Source organism: Schistocerca gregaria, chromosome 9 (assembly GCF_023897955.1).
Source record: "Schistocerca gregaria isolate iqSchGreg1 chromosome 9, iqSchGreg1.2, whole genome shotgun sequence".
In the NCBI taxonomy this organism is placed as follows: Eukaryota; Metazoa; Arthropoda; class Insecta; order Orthoptera; family Acrididae; genus Schistocerca; species Schistocerca gregaria.
This window is the reverse complement of record NC_064928.1, coordinates 109,032,072-109,056,440: the sequence shown is the minus strand read 5'-3', so window position 1 is coordinate 109,056,440 and position 24,369 is coordinate 109,032,072. Positions and strand designations below refer to the sequence as shown.

General features: G+C 42.4%; 1 protein-coding gene across 1 annotated transcript in view; it reads left to right on the top strand.

The window, feature by feature from the left end:
* The window catches only part of LOC126291600 (ankyrin repeat and SOCS box protein 3-like), a 291,789-nt gene that overhangs the window by 166,785 nt on the left and 100,635 nt on the right, over positions 1-24,369 (top strand). The window contains exon 6 of the mRNA XM_049985135.1: positions 18,368-18,529. Within this exon, the coding sequence (XP_049841092.1) occupies positions 18,368-18,529 (162 nt within the window). The remainder of the gene's footprint in view (positions 1-18,367; positions 18,530-24,369) is intronic.

The following is a 24,369-nucleotide window of genomic DNA, read 5'->3' as shown; positions in this document are numbered from 1 at the left end:
TCATTTATGTCCCTCTGTCATTTGATGCCACCAGGGCAGACTTTCTTCAGCTCCCCCATTTCTAATAGTCAGTGACTTTAATGTGCATCATCCCCTTTGGGGTTCTCCCAGAACCTGTTAAAGAAGTATTCTCTTGGCTGATCTTAATCAACTTAACCTCTTCTGCCTTAGCACTGAAGCACCTACTTTCCTTTGTGACTTGTCACACACCTATTCCTATTTGGACCTACCCTTCTGCACTGCCCAGCTTGCCCATCAGCTCGAGTGGCCCATTCTTTCTGATGCCTACTCTAGCTACCATTTCCTGTGTGCCATCCATTTGCTGACTTTCACCCCACCTGCGTGCACACACAAACGGCAGCTTACTAATGCTGACTAGCAGCTTCAGTTCTCCCTGACAACCTCCAAAGGACATGATTTCACCAGCTGTGATGACCAGGTGTAATATCTCACACAAATGCTATCCTTACTGCGGCAGAATGTTCCATTCCTCACACTTCCTCTTTACGACGCTGTGTCCTAGTCCCTTGATTGACTGAGGCATGCCATGATGCAATTCACACATGGAGACATGCTCTCCGCATTTGTAGCAGTTATCTTACAATGACAAACTGCATTCATTATAAACTGATGTGTGCAAAGTGTCGTCACGTTCTTCGAGATAGTGAAAGAGCTTGCTAGATTTCATTCACCAGTTCTTTTAACTGTCCCACTCCTTCCTTTGTTGTGAGGACCAACTTCAGGCAGTTCTCTGGGACCAAGATCCATACGCCACTTTCTGGCCTGTCAGTAGCGGATGATGTTATTGTGCACCCTATTGCTATTTCCAACACCTTGGGCCATCATTTTGCGGACATTTTGAGCTATTCCCACTATCACTCTGTCTTCCTCCATTGGAAATGAGTTGAGGCGGCTTGTGGGGGTACTGTTCTCTTCTCAGAACCATGAGTGCTATAATGTAGCCTTTACTATGAGGGAGCTAGATCATGCTCTCAGTTCATCCTGATCCTCTGCCCCAGGGCCTCATGCTGTCAACATTCAGATGTTGCAGCACGTTTCTCTTGCAGAAAGCACATCCTGCTTTACATGTACAACCACATCTGGACAGAGGGCACATTTCCCGGACTTTGGCGGGAAGCCACCATCATACCCATACCTAAACCCGGTAAGGGGCAAGCCTTCCTTCTAGCTACCATCCCATCTCTCTCACCAGCTGTGTTTGCAAGGTGATGGAATGTTTGATTCATGCCTGACTGGTATCTTGGCTAGTCACAAAATTTACTAATGAACGCACAGTGCAGATTTCAAGTGTGGTGTTCTGCAGTTGACCGTCTTGTTACTATGTCAACCCATGTCGTGAATGTTTCTCTATGGAAATCCCAGACTGTGGCCATGTTCTTTGATTTGGACAAGGGCTATAATACCTGCTTGAGAACTGGTATCCTCCATACTCTTTGAACATGAAGATCCCATGGTCGCCTGCCCTGTTTCCTTCAGGAATTTAAAAAAAACCATGTTTTCAAGGTGTGTGTCTGTCCTGCCTTGTTGGACACCTTGATCCAGGAAAAGGTTGTGCCTCAGGGTTCCATCCAGAGCATCATCCTCTTTGCTACTGCCATTAACACTATAATGTCCTGTCTCCTGTAGGGCATTCCAGTTCCCTTTTTGTTGATGATTTTACCACCTATTGCAGTTCTCCACAGACCTTTCTCACTGAGTTGCACCTTCAACTATGTCTTGATCGTGTTCGCTCCTGGAACATCTACAATTACTTTCATTTTTCCACTAACAAAACCATCTGTATGAATTTCTGGCCACACAATTGGTTTCTCCCACCATCTTTACATCTTGGGCCTGTTGCCCTTCCTTTCATTGAAACTACAAAATTCTTGGGGTTCATGCTCGATAGGAAACACTCTTGGTCCTCCCATGTTTTACCTGGCAGCCCACTGTATGTGGTTCCTCAGTGTCCTGTGTGTTCTCAATTGTAATTCCTGAGGCACCGATCTAACCACCCTCCTCCATTTGTACTGATCCTTTTTCCATTTGAAACTCAACTATGGGTGCTTTGTTTATGCATCTGCACATCTGTCCCTCTTGTGCTGTCTCAACACTATCCACCATTGTGGCATCCATTTGGCCACTGGCACTTTTCACACTAGCCCAGTTGAGAGTCCATATGCTGAAGCTGCTGAACTACCACTGTCCTACCACTGTGACTTTCTCCTCAGCAGGTATGCATGCTGTTTGTCTGCTATGCATGGCCACCCATCCTATGCCTCCTCCTTTGGTGATTCCTTTGATTGCCAGTGTGGGGCACGTCCCTCTTCTGTTACCTCCTGGAGTCCACTTTTGGCACTTGCTCCAGAGGCTTAACTTCACACTATCTGCAACTTTCCCAGTGAGTGTGAACCCTTCACCCCCATGTTAACCTTGGCCTTCATTCCCTTCTTAAGGACATTACTCCAGCCTTTCTCTATTGCTTTCAGTATCACAACCTTCACATGGAACTTCACGATAGTACCTTTGTATACACTGGTGCTTCTCAGACTGACCGTGTGCCTCCATCATTGACATCAGTGTCTTTCGGTATTGACTTCTGGCACACTGCTCATTGACATTTAAGCGCTTTGCTCTGTATCAGACTACAGAATACATCTGGCAACACATCCATTTCAGTTCTGTCTTATGCTCAGACTCACCTCTGATTCTGTATGGTGTCTTTTTTGGCTCTTTCTCCATGCCCTTGTTCTTAGCTGTCTTCTCTCATGTCACTTGGGACTGACATATAGTTGTCTTTTAACTCATCTGTGTCTTCATGTTCTATAGCTTAGACTTAGGTGCGTATAACTCCAGTTTTTAAAATAGAAAGAAACTTCCACATGGGAAAAATATATTACAAACAAAGATTCCAAGACTTACCACGCGGGAAAGTGCCGATAGACACACAATACAAAAGGCACAATATTGTGCCTGTCTACCGGCACTTTCCCGCGTGGTAAGTCTTGGAATCTTTGTTTTTAATATTTAACTCCAGTTTTTTTTTTTTCACCCTAAATCAAAACAAAGAAATCTGACCTGGTACAGATCCCAAACACTCGAGCAGTACAAACTCAAGGAATACTTGAGAATAGTTTGCATCAGTGTCCTACATATGGTCTCCTTTACAGAAGAACCAGTCTTTCCTAAAATTCTCCCAATAAACCAAAGCCTATCATTCACCTTCCCTACAACAGTTCTCACAAGTTCATTCCATTTCATATTGATTTGCAACTTACAACCAGATATTTAAAAGGCTTGACTGTGTGGAGCAGTACACAAGTAATGCTGTAACAGAACATTGCAGTTTTGTTCTTTCTATTAATTTGCATAAACTTGGACTTTTCCACATTTAGAGCTAGCTGACATTCATCACACCAATAAGAATTTTTGTCTAAGTCATCTTGTACCTCCCTACAAGAAATCAACTTTGACACCTTAATGTACACATCATCAGCACCCCATCTGCTAAATCATTTATGTGAATAAAGAAAAACAGCAGTCCTTTCACACTGTCCTGGGGCATTTACGATGATACCCTTGTCTGATTAACATTTGCTGTCATGGCCAACGTATTGGATTCTATTAGTTAAGATGTCTTTGAGCCATTCACATATATGTGAACTCTTTCTGTATGTTCATTAAAGACCTACTGTGGGGAACTGTGTCAAATGCTTTCTGGAAATCTAGAAATATGGAATTTACGTTTTGCTAATGAGGCTGGATGATCATGGTAGACTTCAGGCTTCAGGTAATCCTACAACTAATAATCACACAGAGTGCAGTCTGGCAACCTGAGAGGCCAAGCTCAATGAATGTGGTGTCTCAGCATGAGATCCTCACCAAATGATGGGTGCAAGAAATGTCTCAAATGTGTAGTAATGTGTATGGAGAGCCATCGTGCTAAAAGTCATGTTTATCAGTCTGGCTAGGGATGATCTGACACCCTCTCTAACTACAGCTCACATTATACATGATTCTCATCCACCATCACTTATGTTGCTGTTCAGGCCATCTGTTGGCCAGCTTGCATTTGATTATGGAAGCAAGACTAAAGAGAAATCAAGACACCTTCACAAGATTTGACAACCTGGAGAGAGCATTTCACAATATAAAATGGTGGAAGGTGTCATAAATCCTGAAGAAAATTGGGGTAAGCTGTAGGGAGAGATGGCAAAGATTTGGTCAGGCCACTATGACAAGTAACAGGAGGGGCAACATATGGGAATTGTGGAGCCTCAGCTTGCGAATTGGGAGATTCTTGCACACTTCCTTTGAAATTTATAACCTGCTCTTGGGATCACACAGTATGGAGCAGGAAGGTGGGGGTTTATAAAGACGAAAGGGAAATTGAGGAGTCTGAAGTTACAAGAGGCATACCTATGGTGAAGCTAAAAAGCTTAAAAAGCTACGCAGCCCTCAATATTTGCCGCTTCTTTTTGCTTCAGGCCTTAAGCCAGTTTCTAAGTGTAATGCTGCCAGTAAATCTGGACCACAGATTACTGCAGGAATACAGTGTACTTCTGTGGGAAAAGCTGCACTTGAACTGAAATCTTTCAAAAGTTACTGATAAGACTTGGAACCTCAGCCACATACTGCTTCACACCATCAGAAGACCACTAAGCCACTCTCTTCATCCTACACAGGTAGTTCCTCCTGTAAGTTAAGAGAAGGGCACACAAAAAGTATTTCGAAGTTGAAGAAAGTGGCAGCTAAAACTTTGGATTGGTGAGCACTCTCCCTTTCCGATGGTGGTTTTACTGTCAAAGCTATTGACATCCACATGGAGGAACCAGAGAGCTGGGTGCTGTCTAAAGTCCCCATGACCTCTCAGGTAAATTATCACTGCTGAGAGAGGAGGACAAGGACAACCATCACTGATTGATAGTGCCCACAGGTACTGTTGTGTTCCAGTGGAGCTTAACTAAACTGATGGCTTTTGGAGGAACTGCAGCTCCTGGGCCATGTGACACCTTTCTGTATCTGTTTGCAAAAAACTCATTTTAAAGTCACTGATGCACATGCACTAAGGAGCTACCACCACTACAGATAAATGATGTTTCTGGGACAGGCCTAAGGATGGTGCGGCTATTTTTGTAGGTGACAGCTGTTACTCCTGACCTGTCTCCCATACCATGGACATATTGGCACCCACAGTGGAATTTCTGACACCAGTTAACATCACAGTGTGTTCTGAATACCTTCCACCTCATGTTACACTGGATGCAGATACACTGACAGAACTCTTCTGGGACTTCAATGTACACAATGTACCATGGAGCTTGACTACCACTTGCTCCAGGAGTCGAATTATCAAGCATCCCGTCAATTCAGAGGATATGTGCTTCAAATGACACACTTTTCCAAAGGTGCAGGGTCCTCTTCAGCCACTGACTTTCATTTTTGCTCCACTCACTTAAATGAGATGTGGCCACAGATTTGCATTCCAGTGACTACTTTCCATTTTGGATTCGTGAGCTGGCTCAGATATGGCTCGACAGGAGACTGCAAAAAATGGATGGTTAACAGGGGAAGTTGTTTGAGATACAGTCTGCAGGACATCTCTGAACAGATCTTTACTATGGTGGACCATATCACCTGAGAGATCCAATGAGCTGTTGCAGATTACGTTTCTCACTGTAGCAACTACCACAGACCTATCCCTTGGTGGAATGACAGGTATCAGCAGTTGGAGCCAGGCTTGTAGCTTTGTGGCAAGTCAAACACAATCCAACTACAGAAAACTTGGTACGTTCAGATCTGTGAGTGTACAAGCAAGGCAAAATACAGCAAGAGAAACTCCTGAAAGGAATTTGTGACTTCCACTGCACAAGTTTGGGACACAGCACAGATATCAGGCAAAAACAATGCACTTCCCCTTATGGCCTTGTTGAGAAATGGGATCCTGAAGGACGCACTTAAAAATACGAATCAGGGTGTTGCTGAACATTTTTTACTGTCGAGTCTTCCACACAAACTGTGTTCTGTAGGGCTGTGGAGATAACTCTGCTTCTTCTTTAGTAATGAGCTGGTCTATAATCTTCCCATACTCCATGTGGAAATATGAATATGCTCTGTCCGTGGCTGGTGACTCTGTTCCAGGACTGAATAAGATTCCTAATGCTATGCTCAGTCTTCTGTGCCATGGAGCCAAAGGAAAGCTCCCATCTTGTTTATAAGATCTGGTATGATGGACAGTACACCACAACTTACAAGGAAGCAATATTCATCCCATCACTGAAACCAGGAAAAGATCATACTGGCCCTAACAGTTATCAGTGTTTAGCCCCTACCACTTGTCTGGATAAAAGTCTCAGATGCCTTGATCTACTGCTGCCTTCTCTGACTCTCATATTTCAAGTGCATATCTCTCAGTGCAGTTTTGAACACTACTGTTCTGCCATTGATGACTTAATTCTGCTGCTGAAACCATCTGGTTGGTGTTCTTTTGTGGATGTCTGCTGCTTATTATCCACTCTGTCCTTGAGTACCAGTGCTTTTGATATTGCATTGGTGATGCCTTGTCCGATTGCTATATTCAGAAGGGACCTCCAAAGGCAGTGTACTTGGTACAACATTGTTTGCAATAACTATCTATGGCATCTCCTCCAGCTAGGAGGCCTGTTAAATGTTCTTTGTTTGAGGATGACTTTGCAATCTTCTACTCTTCCTTTGATCTTACAGTGACAATGAGGCTACTACAGCTGACCAACATGAGACAGGAAGCTTGTGTAAACAAAACTGGCTTTAGGTTCACCATAGAAGACAATGTGCATCAATTTTAACCAAGCTCGTCAAAGTCTTAGCAACCAGAGCTCACAATGCGGACAATATCTTATACTTCAAGGACACTGTGTAATTTCTGGGCCTTTTATTTGACTCAAAATTAACTTGGCTGCAAGTCATTATAAACTAAACTGCATATGGTGACAGCTTTTTCGGCTTTCATACCCCCCTACTCTGACAAGCTGCCTTAGCTCATTTCATATAGATCTATCCCTGCCCAGAGCTATAGCATACCGTATTTACTCGAATTGAAGCCACACTTTTTTTCCGGTCTTTGTGATCCAAAAAACTGCCTGAGGCTTAGAATAAAGTGCAAAGTAAGCAGAAGTTCTGAAAAATGTTGGTAGGTGCTGCCACAACTAACTTCTGCCATCGAATACATGTAGCGCTACACAGGCATGCTTTTCAGGTACAAAGAAAAATACTGGTGCCAAAACCTCCGCATCAATAGATAAATTAAAAGAAAACCTGGAAGAATGTAAACATTATATATATAAACACACACACACAGAATTATGAGCTTTCGCAACTGGCAGTTGCTTCGTCAGGAAAGAGGGAAGGAGAGGGAAAAACGAAAGGATGTGGGTTTTAAGGGAGAGGGTAAGGAGTCATTCCAATCCCGGGAGCGGAAAGACTTCCCTTAGGGGAAAAAAAGGACAGGTGTATACTGGCGCACACACACACACACACACACACACACACACACACACACACACACACACACACACACACATATCCATCCGCACATACACAGACACAAGCAGACATATTTAAAGGCAAAGAGTAAGGGCAGAGATGTCAGTCGAGGCGGAAGTACAGAGGCAAAGAAGTTGTTGAAAGACAGGTGAGGTATGAGCGGCGGCAACTTTAAATTAGCGGAGGTTGAGGCCTGGCGGATATCGAGAAGAGAGGATATACTGAAGGGCGAGTTCCCATCTCCGGAGTTCGGATAGGTTGGTGTTGGTGGGAAGTATCCAGATAACTTGGACAGTGTAACACTGTGCCAAGATGTGCTGGCCATGCATCAAGGCATGTTTAGCCACAGGGTGATCCTCATTACCAACAAACACTGTCTGCCTGTGTCCATTCATGCGAATGGACAGTTTGTTGCTGGTCATTCCCACATAGAAAGAGTCACAGTGCAGGCAGGTCAGTTGGTAAATCACGTGGGTGCTTTCACATGTGGCTCTCCCTTTGATCGTGTACACCTTCTGGGTTACAGGACTGGAGTAGGTGGTGGTGGGAGGGTGCATAGGACAGGTTTTGCACCGGGGGCGGTTGCAAGGGTAGGAGCCAGAAGGTAGGGAAGGTGGTTTGGGGATTTCATAGGGATGAACCAAGAGGTTACGAAGGTTAGGTGGACGGCGGAAAGAAACTCTTGGTGGAGTGGGGAGGATTTCATGAAGGATGGATCTCATTTCGGGGCAGGATTTTAGGAAGTCGTATCCCTGCTGGAGAGCCACATTCAAGGTCTGATCCAGTCCCGGGAAGTATTCTGTCACAAGTGGGGCACTTTTGGGGTTCTTCTGTGAGAGGTTCTGGGTTTGAGGGAATGAGGAAGTGGCTCTGGTTATCTGCTTCTGTACCAGGTTGGGAAGGTAGTTGCGGGATGCGAAAGCTGTTTTCAGGTTGTTGGTGTAATGGTCGAGGGATTCAGGACTGGAGCAGATTCGTTTGCCACGAAGGCCTAGGCTGTAGGGAAGGGACCGTTTTTTCGAAAAAAAATTTTTCGAAATTATCTTGAATTTCCCCACCCTTTAACGTGATCTGGAGACAACATAACTACCCAACCTTTGCACCCATTGTTGTTCACCAACCTAAGTTCAGCACATGATCAACATAGCTCATCTCAAACCAACACTTTTTCGACTTTTTTCACACCTTTATCTCTCCCTAGATAAATCTCTCTTTACTTTCACTTTAACCTCATATTACCCTTTCCACCTACTAATACCATGTTAACCTCACAACATCCCTACAACGACCCCATCAAATTTTATTCACATTCCCTCTGCAAACATGCCTTCACCCTAGCCAGATTACGCTCCCATATTTTATTTACTCAGGCTTGTCTGACATTTGGCATTACTCCCAAAGGCCTCACACTTAAAGTTCCCATCTCTGGCTGCAATCCTTCTTTCCATCAGTCCTAATACCAGTTCCAAACAGCACAATCCATAGCCCTCACCCACCTAATCCTTCACCTATACATCGACTCGGCCAATGAACACACCCGTCAACTCCTATCCGAAATCAAAGTCCTCAATCTTTCCTCTCCCACATCCACACTGGCTGTACATAGCATCCTCCTACATGCCAACCGCAAATTAGAACAAAATGCCACCCTCCACCTCAAAAAACTATCCAATCTCCTGGTTTCCCACCTCCGGAAAGGCAACTCACTCACCCTCCACAACCTTTCCAACAAACCTCAACCTCCTCTCATTGCACACAGACCCAGTCTCTCCCATCTACTCAATCTCCCACTTCCAGCTCCACTCCCCCCAACACCTCAAAATTCTAGTCAACACAATCTGGAACCACAACACCCCAATTCAGTAGTTAACCTTTCCTCCAAACCCCTCTCCCAATCCGAAACCTCTGTCCTATCCAAAGGCCTCATCTTCAGCCCCACTCCCAGGTTCAACCAAACTGCCCTTGTCAAGGATTTACTGTCCTACACTTGTAGTCTCTGCTGGAAATATCACTTTGCCACGAAGAAAAACAATCCTAATGATCCAACTCCCCAAGACACTATCCAAATTGAACCCTGCCTGCAACAGTTCCGTCCTCCATCACAGCGGGACCCACCTCCTCTTCCTCAAAATCACCCTCTCCAAACCTTCCAGGAATTTCTCACTTCCAGCCTTGCCTCTCAATCTTTCTTGAAAAACCTTAATCCTACTCCCAACATCACCACAGCCGAATCCCAGGCTATCCGTGATCTGAAAGCTGACCGATCCATCATCATTCTTCCGGCTGACAAGGGTTCCACGACCATGGTACTTGATCGTCGGGAGTATGTGACTGAGGGACTGCGTCAGCTTTCAGACAATTCTACATACAAAGTTTGCCGAGGTAATCCCATTCCTGATGTCCAGGCAGAGCTTCAAGGAATCCTCAGAACCTTAAGCCCCCTACAAAACCTTTCACCTGACTCCATCAAACTCCTCACCCCACCGACACCTCGCACTCCTACCTTCTACCTACTTCCTAAAATTCACAAACCCAAACATCCTGGCCACCCCATTGTAGCTGGTAACCAAGCCCCCACATAACGTGTCTCTGCATACGTAGATCAACACCTTCAACACATTACAAGCAGTCTCCCATCCTTCATCAAAGACACCAACCACTTTCTCGAACGCCTGGAATCCGTACCCAGTCTGTTACCCCCGGAAACCATCCTTGTAACCATTGATGCCACTTCCCTATACACGAATATCCCGCACGTCCAGGGCCTCGCTGCAATGGAGCACTTCCTTTCACGCCGATCACCTGCCACCCTACCTAAAACCTCTTTCCTCGTCACCTTAGCCAGCTTCATCCTGACCCACAACTTCTTCACTTTTGAAGGCCAGACATACCAACAATTAAAGGGAACAGCCATGGGTACCAGGATGGCCCCCTCGTATGCCAACCTATTTATGGGTCGCTTAGAGGAAGCCTTCTTGGTTACCCAAGACTGCCAACCCAAAGTTTGGTACAGATTTATTGATGATATCTTCATGATCTGGACTCACAGTGAAGAACAACTCCAGAATTTCCTCTCCAACCTCAACTCCTTTGGTTCCATCAGATTCACCTGGTCCTACTCCAAATCCCATGCCACTTTCCTAGACGTTGACCTCCATCTGTCCAATTGCCAGCTGCACACATCCGTCCACATCAAACCCACCAACAAGCAACAGTACCTCCATTATGACAGCTGCCACCCATTCCATATCAAACGGTCCCTTCCCTACAGCCTAGGCCTTCGTGGCAAATGAATCTGCTCCAGTCCTGAATCCCTCGACCATTACACCAACAACCTGAAAACAGCTTTCGCATCCCGCAACTACCCTCCCAACCTGGTACAGAAGCAGATAACCAGAGCCACTTCCTCATTCCCTCAAACCCAGAACCTCTCACAGAAGAACCCCAAAAGTGCCCCACTTGTGACAGAATACTTCCCGGGACTGGATCAGACCTTGAATGTGGCTCTCCAGCAGGGATACGACTTCCTAAAATCCTGCCCCGAAATGAGATCCATCCTTCATGAAATCCTCCCCACTCCACCAAGAGTTTCTTTCCGCCGTCCACCTAACCTTCGTAACCTCTTGGTTCATCCCTATGAAATCCCCAAACCACCTTCCCTACCTTCTGGCTCCTACCCTTGCAACCGCCCCCGGTGTAAAACCTGTCCTATGCACCCTCCCACCACCACCTACTCCAGTCCTGTAACCCGGAAGGTGTACACGATCAAAGGGAGAGCCACATGTGAAAGCACCCACGTGATTTACCAACTGACCTGCCTGCACTGTGACGCTTTCTATGTGGGAATGACCAGCAACAAACTGTCCATTCGCATGAATGGACACAGGCAGACAGTGTTTGTTGGTAATGAGGATCACCCTGTGGCTAAACATGCCTTGATGCACGGCCAGCACATCTTGGCACAGTGTTACACTGTCCGAGTTATCTGGATACTTCCCACCAACACCAACCTATCCGAACTCCGGAGATGGGAACTCGCCCTTCAATATATCCTCTCTTCTCGATATCCGCCAGGCCTCAACCTCCGCTAATTTCAAGTTGCCGCCGCTCATACCTCACCTGTCTTTCAACAACTTCTTTGGCTCTGTACTTCCGCCTTGACTGACATCTCTGCCCTTACTCTTTGCCTTTAAATATGTCTGCTTGTCTGTGTATGTGCGAATGGATATATGTGTGTGTATGTGTGTGTGTGTGTGTGTGTGTGCGAGTATACACCTGTCCTTTTTTTCCCCTAAGGGAAGTCTTTCCGCTCCCGGGATTGGAATGACTCCTTACCCTCTCCCTTAAAACCCACATCCTTTCATTTTTCCCTCTCCTTCCCTCTTTCCTGACGAAGCAACTGCCAGTTGCGAAAGCTCGTAATTCTGTGTTTGTGTTTGTGTGTTTTGTTCATGTGCCTGTCTGCCGGCGCTTTCCCGCTTGGTAAGTCTTGGAATCTTTGTTTTTAATATATTTTTCCCATGTGGAAGTTTCTTTCTATTTTATATATATATAAAATAGAAAGAAACTTCCCTAATATATATATATATATATATATATATATAAAGAAACTTCCACATGGGAAAAATATATTAAAAACAAAGATTCCAAGACTTACCAAGCGGGAAAGCGCCGGCAGACAGGCACATGAACAAAACACACACACACACACACACACACACACACACACACACACACACACACACACACACACACACACACACACAGAATTACGAGCTTTCGCAACTGGCAGTTGCTTCGTCAGGAAAGAGGGAAGGAGAGGGAAAAATGAAAGGATGTGGGTTTTAAGGGAGAGGGTAAGGAGTCATTCCAATCCCGGGAGCGGAAAGACTTCCCTTAGGGGAAAAAAAGGACAGGTGTACACTCGCGCGCACACACACACACACATCCATTTGCACATACACAGACACAAGCAGACATCTGCAGATGTCACATCCTTTCATTTTTCCCTCTCCTTCCCTCTTTCCTGACAAAGCAACTGCCAGTTGCGAAATCTCGTAATTCTGTGTGTGTGTGTGTCTTGGAATCTTTGTTTTTAATATATATATATATATATATATATATATATATATATATATATAACCGGCGGCTGCTTCGTCAGGAAAGAGGGAAGGAAAAAGCAAAGATGAAAGGAAGTGGGTTTTAAGGGTGTGTGTGTGTGTGTGTGTGTGTGTGTGTGTGTGTGTGTGTGTGTGTGTTTTGTTTTTTTTTTATTCATTGTGCCTATCTACCGGCGCTTTCCCGCTTGGTAAGTCTTGGAATCTTTGTTTTTAATATATATATCATGTCATGCTTATATTCTCATTATTCTTATGATGAGTAGTGATACAGTCAGAAATAAATCTCGGCAACTGACTAGATTTTTAAATCTAAGATGACTCTAATTTCTGTGCAGAATGTAATGTACTAAAGAAGTGTGTGCAAAGATTTTCAAATGGAGAAACATATTCGCTAAACTCTCATTCAGAACATCTATCATACAGTCTATTATTTGGTTCTTGTTGATCATTATCAAAGAAAGCAGCAGTGTAAGTAACAACAAACAGCAGTCTCTTGCCATTGTTTTGCTTATGAGACAATCCCTCTCTTCTTTTTTTTTTCCTCTTCTTTTCTGTAAGCAGCAGTAGCATGCACAAAAGCAAGCCATGCCACAAGCGATGACAGGTCATAAACACTCATTATCAGAATGTGGCAAACACTGCATGACACAGTACAGTAATGCATTTTCAGCTTAGTGACTTAAACACTTATAACAAAGAGAACCGCACTTATCAGATCAAAGCAAAATAAGCAATCAAGTCAAAACAGACGAAGCATGTGAAAAAGGAAGGGTACAAGTATAAATACAGACAGAGCACCTGGCACATAGCAATGGCTACTTGGAAAAGCGTAACTGTTAAGCTTACAACTCCAACTAAACTACTGTAGCTATAACTTCATCCATTCGACCTCAATTGTGTTTCATCTTACAGTGGACCAACTTTGTTTCAATTTGGAGAGGTGGTCTAAAACTTCTGTCACCTTAAATTTCGAATCTCAACTGTCAGGAGCGGCTTAGATTCAGGACATTTTTTTCCCTTGAGTTTGAGTCTAATTTTTCAGGTGCAGCTTAGATTCAAGTAAATACTGTAGCTGAGATGCTCTAGAGCAAAGAAACTGTACCCAGTTTTTGCAGCCAGGACCATCCTAACATAGCAGCCCTCACGTGTCGCCATACACAGAAATGAACATCAGCTCACCACATGTCTTTGGAGATATGAGAGTTCAAAGTAGTGGGCAGACAAGAGCATGTTGTGTGGCATTGCTGTCAGCTCTGGCCACGACAGCTTAATGATGTTAAAACTCTGATGCAACCTTGTCAGGGCCCAATTTACTACCAGAGACTTCCACTGCAGCCAACTATGCTTTGCAACTGGTCTATTTCCAAATTGCTGCCTGCTACACTTCCATACTATAACTGCCAGAGCTCATTGCCTCAATTTCTGGTGAGAACTGAGTACTGTATTGGTCTAAAAATAATAAATGACCACACCTGCAGTTTTGAAGTCGTTCCTCTAGGTGTTACAATAAGGCCTGTCTTTTTGTGAAGCAAGTTTATCTTTCACTTAAACAGTTAGATGTCCCTTAAAAGCATCCAAAACCAGCTAGGCTCTCTTTGCAAGCAGTGCCCCAGGTCTGCAGTTCCAAACAGTAGATAACCTGTCAGACATCAGCTGCATTGTCATACAGCTCTTCTTGGTAGTGAATCTGTCCCATAGGCAGGTTTTATTTGGGCATAGCTTTCTTCTTTCAAACTTCCCCAATCAGCTACAACAGCTAACACCATAGTTATTATATTTTCTTCACTCCTGATTCCTTTTAATGAGATACTTTGCCCCCTTCATGTCTACTACCATACTGCTTGACATGTCAAAAAATACTTCAGTTTTATCAGCATTGCCAGTTTGATGAAAAGGGTATGAATGACACTTATGACTGGATGCCAAAACTCTGGAAGTTCACCAGCTTCTTCTCAAAATCTGCTTCTTTCTTGGAGAACAAGTCCATTTCTCCACATAAATCAATACTAGAATGAAATCCTTGTCATGGCACATTTAAGACCTTTGCAATTTCCAAGGCCTTCATGTTGAAAATTTCTCATGAGATAGTCATCCCATCTTCCCTCTTATCTTGCACTTAGGAAAGAACTTTATGGTAAAGTACTTCATATTTGCCATATTTCGGTCCCCTGAATGATTTTCTCATTGGAGCTGCTTTCTTCAGTTTTTTCTTCTGAAGCAATCCAATATTGCACATTGTATTCATCCAGTCCATAATTTCTTCCAACTTATCTGTTGGTTGTGGTTTTTGCATAATGCACGACTGTAAGTTTGAAGTTTGCATTGTTATTATGCCGAATTACTTGGATTGATGATGTTTTTTACTCAAAATGATCATTAATAACATTATAAATAAAGCTTTCATATTGGCATCCAACTGTTGCTGAATTATAAGCCAGTGAAACAATACTGGTAGATCTAAACAATTTTGATGCAAATAATTGGTAAAAGTTTGTGTTGATGCATAATAAAATGCCTTGTTGCTAGTTTTGACTACAGGTATTAGTTGTATTGTTGCATATGAGCTTAATTTTTGTTCAGCAGATCTTTGTAAAAAGAGAAAGTAGTTGAAATAAGCCACACCCCAAATTTTTGAGGATAAAGACTGTAGCTAATTTTTGGGTCAATATGTTATAAATTACACTCTTGCCCATAGGCCCAGCATATTATGGCCACCACATATTCTGGGCAGTGCAGTGCCTCAGATGTTGAATCAATGCCTCCATTTCTGAGTGTTCCATCCCTGCTGAAAGAATCAAACCCTGAGGTCCAGCACATAATGCAAAATACAATATTGCTCATAAGTACTGTGTAGTTAAACTACTGGGTTTGAAGGCATGTTTATCTATACCCAGAATCAAAACAAACTGGTTGTTCAGACAGTATACTGCTTGACCTTTCTGAGGTTACCTACAAGTTCTATCTCTTTGCTTCCAACAACCAATCAACCTCATCAAGATTAAATATATTGATTACTGATTGCAGGTAAGCATGTACTTTAGCCATGTTTTCAAGGTGATCATAAATATTTAGTACAATGGGAAACTGCAAATAATCTAACTCCTTTATGTAAAGCTGATCAGATTCTAACATTTTTATTTACTTACAGCAATGCCCAAAACTAATAATATTCAGTAGACTTCAGACAAGCTTTCTTAACAACACTCAGTTGAGGCAAACTCAGTCTTTCCTTGTGAAGGTGTATGGCACCTCACAACAGCTTAGAGAAGCAAGGGGATGATTGAGACTGAGCTGATTGAGAACAATGGACAATGTTTTTGGCTAAAAAAGAAAAAGAAGGCAAGCAATGACCAATTCCAAAAACTCAGCCTGGGCAATATGTGATGGTCTCTAAGGGTAAAACACAGGGTGAACGTTTCAACAGTTAAGTCACTTAGTAGCTATAGATACTAATGGCAGGCAACCTTCTTGAAAACCTGTGGTAAGTGTGAAAAATAAGAATGCCACAGTACAGTTTAAGAAGAATGTGTGTTGAATCACTGAAGACTGGTCAAAAATTCTGTGGAGTGATGAAAGCAAGTTTAATCCCTCCCCCTTCGACAGGATACAGTGTGTTCTACAGTTGAAAGACAAGAGGAATGACAGAAAGTACCAAGTACCTGGATAGTGTGAAGTGCGGTGAAACAGTGACAGATCATATGATACCTCACTGAAGACTAAATATGCCTTGCAACTCCAGCATGACTAGATCCAAAGCAAAATTATGACCCTGCAAGGATAGTTTTCAAGCATCACAAGGTTGAGGTTAAATGGTGAAACCGAGCGTCCACACTTAAACCCCATAAAACATCTTTGGGGTGAGCTAGTCCTTTTGCCAACAAAGCTGCACCAACAAGGCAGTTTTCTACAAAGGGTTGTGTGAGCAATGGGAGCAAATTCCTCAGGTGTGATTAGCCAAACTCCTGGAGTGCATGCCATCCAGGTGTGCTGCAGTAATACATTCAAAAAGCTGTGCAGAATAGTTTTAAATCAAGAACATCATGGGTGAAGACTTCATCATTTCTTTCTTCTGTTTACTTTCACCAACATACAGGGTTTCCCACTGAAACCTACCCAATTTCCAAGACCCAAGGAAAAAAACTACAGTAGATACGAAAATGAGAATTGCACCACATTGTGGAGCATATCAAAGAATTTATTTATTCATCATCAATACATCTGTATATGTGAACCATTTGTAGCACTAAGAATATAGTCTATAATCAATTTCTTGCCAAGTTCTTTGTAATGTTTCCTCTGTTACTGTTGCAATCTTAGTGATACACAATGTAGGAATAGCGTTCACTTTGGTCACATGCGCAAGTCCTTCACGAATCCCCACATGAAGAAATCAAGAAGCGTAATGTCAAGTGAATGTGTGTCAGCAGAATGTTTCAGAACACTTCCTGTTCCCAGAAACTTCCTATACGAGTCCTTAATTTTTTTGACATCAGCTGGATCACATTCATACACAAGACGATAATTTCTTCGCACAGTAATTGGCCATTTTGTTCCTGCAAATCATACTACTGCTTGCACGCACTGCTGTGGAGTCACCATTTTCACTTCATGTGACCACGCTGCAATCTGGCGATGGTACTTGGCACTTCTGGCTGGGAGTATAAATTCTTTGAGATGCCCTACAGTGAGGTGGATTTTTCACTGTCATATCTACTGTTGTTTTTCTCTCCTGGCTCCTTGAAAACGGGAAGAGTTGAGTGGGACACCCTGTACATTTGAGCCTATGTAACTTGTTCATTTGTGTTTTATTATTGATACAGAGATTAGACTTGCATAATGTGTAAGAAAATAAAGAACACATTATGAAGATTGTGTAATTAAATTCTTTCAGTTAAATTTTCTCCTAAATAATTTTTCTTGATTTATTCCCTCTACAAAATACTTTTAAGCAATATCGTATATTAGGGGGTACCCACCTCTGCCTCTTCAGATACAGGTAAAAGTTTCATCCTAGATGCTACTGTCCCTATGTAGCAGTTAAGAGTGGAGGTAACAAATATTCCACCACTCCAGTGATATAGAGAATCACTCTGAGAGTGTAGGTGGCACTACTTCTACAGCTCATAATTCCACCTTCACTTCCTGCAAAACTTGGGGTCATAGCAAAGACGTCATGAGAGTATGATCAGCACAGCAGGTAGATAAGGTGTCAGATATCATCAGTGAAGCCACAGTTATGCTCTCCCTCAAAAACAGATGTTACTTCACTGTTTGGGCTTCTAATTTGAAACACTGTTGTATAACATGATTCCATCTGTCATTCATTGGTATCAAAATGGGGCCACATTATTTGGAGTCTTCATGTTCTACTGCTGTGGAGTTTCCAGTTATGGACTTAGTGTGATTTCTGTGTGCTGTATGGTTCACTGTAGTCACCTGTTAGGTTTGCCATGTGCGCACAAACTGTGTAACATTTAATTTTAAAACCCCCTAAAGTTTTTCAATGAAAAGAGTCTGTTGTGTACAGTATAAGTATAGTAAAAAAATATTGCATTGAAATCAATCATAACTTTGATGACTGTATTATTCAGAACTTCCAAGGTTAGTACTTACTATCTACAAAATGTAAACATTTTTGGTATGCGTGTTTACTGTTTTAAAACTGCCATATACTTCAGGAAATTTTCCATTCATATTCATATTCATTTTCTGTTCAATCTTTACAGGGAATTCTCAGGAGAAACAGCACTGATGATGGCCGTTCAAGACGGCTGTTTAGAGACAACCAGTATCCTTCTTGAGATGGGTGCAGATGCAAACATCAGTTTTGAGGATGATGGTATTGATATAGCAGCACTGCATTTGGCTGCATGGGGTAATGAACCAAGGTAATATATCCTACTCCCCCCCCCCCCCCCCCCCCCCACGCACACACCCCAAATACAAGTGGGGTAAATCTTAACTGGATATATGCATGAGAAAATAACAAGAAAGATCAGTTGTTAAAATTTGTTTGATGAATCATTTGCATTGTAGATGAAGACGTGTTGTGCTCGGTTTCATTTAAGTTGTAGTATTTCCTTTTTACCCAACCATCAATTTTAGAAGAAAAAAATGTAGTTTAATATCATACATGCACATATACACATCACAATGCTGCAGCTTGATTAAGATTAGGTGATGTGAGGGTCAGGTGTAAATTGTAAGAGAACAACTGAGACTACAGATAGGATGATCTGCATGTAGGTGTAGATTAATGGATAGAGATAGAGTGAAGTGAATAGGGGGGCAAGATGAGACCGACTGTACTGTCCTAATCTAGCTGTTTAATTTTTCTTAGTGGTGGGCAGACAATACATTCTGAGAGGCACTACTAAATGCCTTCTCTCAAATGTACTTGGAACACATGTTTCAAGATCCCAATCATGATGGAAATGTAATAGCTATAATGACAATAACCAAACCTTATATTTTTGAGGATGTGAACAAAGAAACTGGTATGTGACCATGATGCAGTTGTGATAAAAATAATAAGTACAAACGGCAACTAAAACATGTTTAAGGATGCATATGTTCAGTAAACTAGATAAAAAAGTGTCATATTTCAGTGAGGACCTTGAAACTTCAAGCAGAGGACAAGGATATGCAGCAGAGCTGTGGCTCAAATTTAAAAGAACAGTTGACCACATGTTGGATAGGTGTGTACTCAGTAGAACAGTTCATAATGGGTGGGACCCTCCATGGTATACAACTAATGTAAAGAAACTCCTAAAGAAACAGGTTATTGCAAAACAGGTGTAAAAAAAATTTGAATGTGTTTCTGGCTGCAAAGAGAGCAATGTGTGAAGCCTTCAGTTACTAGTGTAGCAGAATTTTGTCAAATGATTTTCCCCAAAGCTGAAGAAATTCTGGCAGTATATCAACTTTAAGTGGTGTCAAAGTTGGTGTCTGATTACCAGCAGATAAGACAGGAACTGAAACTGAGGATAGCAAAGCAAAAGTATAAGTACTTAACTCCAATTTCATACTTCATTTATGAAGGGAAAAAAAGGAGAATCACTTAAATTTAATCCCTGTACCATTGAAAAGTAAGTGTAGTAAGTGTTAATGTGAATGCTGTTGTGGAACAGCTGAAATGATTTAAATTTACTGAAGCTCCATGGCTTCATGGAATCTCTCTGATTCTGTATTGGCTTGTGGTAGAGTTATTCCATCATAACTACAGTCTATCATGGATCCCTCAGACAAAAACCATTATCAGAAGTGGGAAGGAAATGCAGGTCACACCCATTTACAAAGAGGGTGGTGGGCCTTAATAAAAATATTTCATTTAATTTTGATTTACGATTAAATGCTTTCCTGGAGTTCTCCTTTTTAACAATATTAATCTCAAATGATTTGTTACGTTAATGAATGTTAGACTCACTGAATCTTAAAACATGATTATATAAGCTGAACAATGTAATGAACTTTTCATATTAATTTCCTCGGCTAGTCAGCTCACTTTAAAGCAAAAGATCTTTAGTTATTAATTACAATTGCGGCCCACACAGGCGCGAGAGTACTTTTTCTCTTACCTCCGTTAACCATTGCCACGTAGTTGGAGTCCTGGTACTGAAAATAAGAATCTTAAAGCTACATATTTCTGCAACTTCATGCAACTGTGGAGAAAAATTAATATTATGTTAATAGTGGGCGAGTATTTTGCTTCCGCTAATTTTTCATAAGTTAATATCGCCACGTAATGGCGTCGTTGGCTGCATCGACCACTGCGATTGTTGAACTGTAAATTACTTGAATGCAGATTAATTCAAGGAAGGTGGACATGAAATTGGGATCACCTCTTACAAATTAAATGTGCACAATAATATTGAATCAATATATAATATGTTTAATTCATACAAATATGCTTACTTTAGCCAGCACTCGCAAGATGTCCATCTATACACAATCAAGACGAGAGAAGTAGTGAAGACGACTAAAAAATTGACAAAAGAGCATATCTTGTCACCTCTTTAGATCATTTTGTCATAAATTATTTCTTTGCAATCGAAACTTACATAGAGAAATTATTATTTTACAGCTACACGATAAAAATATATTATACAATTTTTAAATGTCTCTTTTTTTATAAAACTGTTTTTTAAGTCTTTTTGTAATATAGCACTGGGGACGCTATAAAGGGATCACCAATTTGGTATTGGAGGGCAGTGTGGAGGGTAAAAATTGTGGAGGGAGATCAAGAGATGAATACACTAAGCAGATCAGAAGGATGTAGGTTTCAGTAGTTACTGGGAGATGAAAAAGCTTGCACAGGATAGAGCAGCATGGACAGCTGCATCAAACCAGTCTCATGACTGAAGAAGAAGAAGACGACGACGACGACGACATGGTAAGATTAAGCCCTCAAACGTCCATACAGTATCATTTTTGCTAATATCCCAGAAAACTTTAGAAAATGTAATATGCAAATGGCTGCCTGCATATAATGTACAGGTGTCCCAGGATGGTTGGTCAGTAATCAAGGAACCATAATTCGAAAGAAAGGGGGGGGGGGGGGGGGGGGCGCTGTGCTGTTCAAAGGATTGGATGAAGAAATTGCTTTAGAAATTTGTTCATGGAGGTCAGTGGGTTGAGGATATGACTTCTGTTTTTACATGGAAGGAGGTAGCAACTGTTGAAGTGGAAATGGTATTACTTCCTGGTTGATTTTGCATGTTCATGTGAAAGAGTGTCTTACCTATAACCTAGGTATTTGTAGTAAATATATCTGTTCCAACATTAATTTCCTCCCTTTTCCAACTTGCTCAAACAATTTCTCTTTTCTCCCCTGGAAGGGACCTGTGTATTCTGCACTGATCAGCCACCTCATTATGACCAGCTACCTAATAGCTTGTATGTCCATCTTTGACATGGATAACGTCTGTAACACATGGCATGGAAGCAATGAGGTCTTGGTAGGGTTCTGGAGGGAGTTGGCACCATGTCTGCATACCCAAGTTGCCTAATTTCCATAAATTTGTGAGAGTGGGGGCAATGAGCTCTGATGCCACATTCAATCACATCCCAGATGTGTTCAATTGGATTCAGATCTGGAGAGTTTGGAAGCCAGCACATCATTTGAAACTTGACACTGCATTCCTTGAACCACTACATCATGCTCCTGGCCTCAAGACATGGTGCATTAGCTTGTTGAAAAAATGCCACTGCTGTCAGGAAATAGGTTCATCATGGAGGGATGTATGCGGTCTACAACCAGTGTACGATAATCATTGGCTGTAATAGTGCCTTGTACAAGATCCACTGGATCCATTTATGCCCATGTGAATGCTCCCCAGAGTGTAATGTAACCACTACCAGCTTGTCTCCATCCTGCTGCAAAGGTGTCAAGGAGGTGTAGTCACACCCTCCCATTGGCACGATGGAGGCATAAGGATTCATTGGACCATGCAACACTCTGCCACTCTGTCAATGTCCAGTGCCAATGTCATGTGCCCATTTCAGTAATAGTTGGCAATGTCATGGTGTTAACATTGGCACACGCACGGGTGGTCGGCTGCGGAGACTTGTCATTGCAGTGTTTGGTGTACTTTGTGTTTAGACACACTTGTACTCTACGCAGCATTAAAGTCTTAGTTCCATCAAAGTTCACTGCCTGTCCTGTTTTATGGTACTGAAACAGAGGATGACAGACTAAAGGCCGAAATACTAAATGTCTTTTTCCAAAGCTGTTTCACAGAGGAAGACTGCACTGTAGTTCCTTCTCTAGATTGTTGAACAGATGGCAAAACGGTAGCTATCGAAATAGATGACAGAGGGATAGAGAAACAATTAAAATAGCTCAAAAGAGGAAAGGCCCCTGGACCTGATGGGATAATAGTTCTATTTTACACAGAGTGCGTGAAGGAACTTGCCTCCCTTCTTGCAGCGGTGTACTGTAGGTATCTAGAAGAGCATAGTGTTCCAAAGGATTGGAAAAGGGCACAGATCACCCCCTTTTTAAGAAGGGACATCTAACAGATGTTCAGAACTATAGACCTATATCTCTAATGTCGATCAGTTGTAGAATTTTGGAACACACTTTATGTTAGAGTACAATGACTTTTCTGTAGACTAGAAATCTACTCTGTAGGAATCAGCATGGGTTTCTAAAAAGATGGTAGTGTGAAACCCAACTCGCGCTATTCATCCACAAGACTCAGAACGCTATAGACATGGATCCACAGGTAGATGCCATGTTTCTTGACTTCTGCAAGGCATTAGGTACAGTTCCTCACAGTCGTTTAATGAACAAAGTAAGAGCATATGGACTACCAGACCAATTATGTGATTGGATTGAAGTGTTCCTAGATAACAGAATGCAGCATGTCATTCTCAATGGAGAAGAGTCTTCCGAAGTAAGAGTGATTTCAGGTGTGCCACAGGGGAGTGTTGTAAGACCGTTGCTATTCACAGTATACATAAATAACCTTGTGGATGACTTCGGAAGTTCACTGACGTTTTTTGCGGATGGTGCTGTGGTATATCGAGAGGTTGTAACAATGGAAAATTGTACTGAAATGCAGGAGGATCTGCAGCGAATTGATGCATGGTGCAGGGAATTGCAATTGAATCTCAATGTAGAGAAGTGTAATGAACTGTGAATACATAGAAAGAAAGATCCCTTATCATTTAGCTACAATATAGCAGGTCAGCAACTGGAAGCAGTTAATTCCATAAATTATCTGGGAGTACGCATTAGGAGTGATTTAAAATGTAATGATCATATAAAGTTAATTGTCGGTGAAGCAGATGCCAGACTGAGATTCACTGGAAGAATCCTAAGGAAATGCAATCCAAAAACAAAGGAAGTAGGTTACAGTACACTTGTTTCCCACTGCTTGAATACTGCTCAACAGTGGGGGATCCGTACCAGATAGGGTTGATAGAAGGGATAGAGAAGATCCAACGGAGAGCAGTGCACTTTGTTACAGGATCATTTAGTAATCCGAAAGCATTACAGAGATGATAGATAAACACCAGTGGAAGACTCTGCAGGAGAGACCCTCAGTAGCTCAGTGCGGGCTTTTGTTGAAGTTTTGAGAACATACTGAAGAGTTGAGCAGTATATTGCTCACTCCTCCATATATCTCACGAAGAGACCCTGAGGATAACATCAGAGAGATTAGAGCCCACACAGAAGCATACTGACAATCCTTCATTCCATGAACTATACGAGACTGGAATAGAAGAGAGAACCGATAGAGGTACTCAAGGTACCCTCCGCCACACACCGTCAGATGGCTTGCTGAGTATGGATGTAGATGTAGATAAGCCTGCCAAGCGTATGCTGTCAGACATCTGTAATGAGGGGTGGCTACCCAATGCCAAAATGTGTGGACATGGTTTCACCACGTTAGGCAGTCACCACAGCACTCCTCAAACTCCGGACAAATCATGCAGTTCCAAAATGCTTGTGCTGATCCTCCGTGCCATCGCGATCTGCCCTCAAACAAGCTCGGATCACATGCCTTCCCCATTCAACACACAGAGAGTAAGCCCACTGATATTACACACACTGTGTGTGTGTGTGTGTGTGTGTGTGTGTGTGTGTGTGTGTGTGTGTGTGTGTGTGTGTGTGTGTGACTAGCACTCATTCCTCACCGAGTGGTGATGCTATCACCTGGATGTGTTTGTACCGATAGCAGGTCGATGGTCGTGAAGTTCTGACTGAACAGAATATTTTAAG